This window comes from Manis pentadactyla, chromosome 9 (assembly GCF_030020395.1).
Source record: "Manis pentadactyla isolate mManPen7 chromosome 9, mManPen7.hap1, whole genome shotgun sequence".
In the NCBI taxonomy this organism is placed as follows: Eukaryota; Metazoa; Chordata; class Mammalia; order Pholidota; family Manidae; genus Manis; species Manis pentadactyla.
In genome coordinates this window covers 46,019,213-46,021,169 of record NC_080027.1, presented here as the reverse complement: position 1 = coordinate 46,021,169, position 1,957 = coordinate 46,019,213, and the positions used below count along the sequence as shown (strand labels likewise).

At 48.7% G+C, this 1,957-nt stretch overlaps 1 protein-coding gene across 1 annotated transcript; it reads left to right on the top strand.

Moving 5' to 3' along the window:
* The first annotated feature begins 743 nt into the window (after positions 1-743).
* LOC118933028 (olfactory receptor 52K1-like) lies at positions 744-1,706 on the top strand. Its single transcript, XM_036926998.2, has one exon. It carries the CDS (start codon positions 744-746, stop codon positions 1,704-1,706), a length of 963 nt encoding a protein of 320 aa, XP_036782893.2.
* Positions 1,707-1,957: the final 251 nt, after the last annotated feature.

The following is a 1,957-nucleotide window of genomic DNA, read 5'->3' as shown; positions in this document are numbered from 1 at the left end:
AGAGAGCTCCTTTTGCTCTCACTGAAACTGTGAGATCAACCCTGCAGCATCTTTTCTGCTGGGAATATGAGCAGTTATCCTCCAATGCCCTCTCAGACCCTGAGCTCAGATCTCTGTGTGTCCTTGTGTTGTTGTTTTCACATGAGAGGATTGTGGTCCTGGAGGTACTGCGGGGGATGCTGGCGAGACATGTAATCCCCAAATCATTCTTGCTCTGCCCTGCTGTTTGATTCCTCTGCTGCCCGCCCATGGTCCCAGGGCCCTGGGTGTTCTCCCTCGGCCCTGCAGCGGTCACTGCCAACGCGGAGACAGGACGGTGACTTCCCTGCTCAGCCATCAGAGGATGTGAGCTCTTGTCCAATTCTGTCAATAAGTAGATATGTGACCCTTGGCCATTTACGTCTTTCTAGACCTCAGTATTCTAACCTAGAAAATAAGGGCATTGGGCACAATACCTGTGGTGGATCTGACTAATTTTGTACCCTTTTTGTAATTACATGGATAATGGGATTGCAGGGAGAATTTGCCTATTTTCTCTTCTGTTCTCAATAATGTGGCTATGATAGAAAATTCTTTAGCTTTCATATGAATAAAAATTATTTTTGACTATTTTCTGAGAACTGTGAAGGAATGGGTGATGATATACGGTAGTGAGACCATGTATCTTGAGCTCGCAATCCCTACATCAGTGAATTTAACCTTCCTGCCTTTCTTTGCAGTGGCCCTTCGTGCTTCTAGGTGAAATGATTATCACAGTTCTTTCCAATAATTCTCATCTTTTCCCACGTACTTTCTTCTTGGCTGGCATCCCAGGACTGACTGCTGCCCACATTTGGATCTCACTTCCCTTTTGCTTCATGTTCTTCCTGGCAGTGACTGGGAATGGCATCCTGCTTTTTCTCACCTGGACAGAATGTAGCCTTCACCAGCCCATGTTTTTCTTTCTTGCCATGCTCTCCTTTGTTGACCTGGTCCTCTCCCTGTCCACTCTGCCCAAGATGCTCGCCATCTTCTGGTTTGATGCTACAGCCATCAGCTCCCACTCCTGTTTTTTGCAGATGTTCTTCGTCCATGCATTCTCTGCCATGGAGTCGGGAGTGCTGGTGGCCATGGCCTTGGATCGCCTTGTGGCCATCTGTGACCCATTGCGTTACCCCACCATTCTTACCCCAGTTGTTGTTGTCAAGATTGGAGGCATGGTAGTGCTTCGAGGTGTGGGGTTGACCATCTCCTTTCCAAGCCTGGCTCATCGGCTGCCCTACTGTGGCTCCCACACAATTGCCTATACCTACTGTGAGCATATGGCAGTGGTAAAGCTGGCTTGTGGGGCCACCGCTGTGGATAACCTCTATGCCTTTGCTGTGGCAATCTTTGTTGGTGTGGGAGATGTGGCCTTTATCCTCTACTCCTACTGGCAGATCGTGAGGACTGTGATTCATTTTCCTTCACCCAAGGCACGTGCCAAAGCAGGCAGCACATGTATGGCTCACATCTGTGTCATCTTTTTCTTCTATGGACCAGGCTTTCTTTCCGTGGTCATGCAGCGCTTCGGCCCACCGGTGGCCTCTGCTGCCAAGGTCATCCTTGCCAGTCTCTACTTGCTCTTTCCCCCTGCACTGGACCCCATTGTCTATGGGGTCAAGACCAAGCAGATCCGGGAGCAAGTGTTTAAAATTCTAAGACCCAAGAGGATTGATCCCACTTGAGTATGGTTCTCATCAGCTTGAGCTTAGGGGCCAGGGTGACCTTCTCCTTGGTACGGAAGCCCCACCACCCAGGTCATTTATCTGGTGGGACCACCGAAGAAGAGAAAGCACATGAAGTTATCCTGAGTGTTTGGGAGTTGGGAAACCTCTTCTCTGGCATAATATTTACATGTTGGGTTGGAAAACTGAGAAGGGCTGGGGTATCTCAGGTGATTAATTAGCCAGAAATTCTTTTGATACCTTTTTCTTCT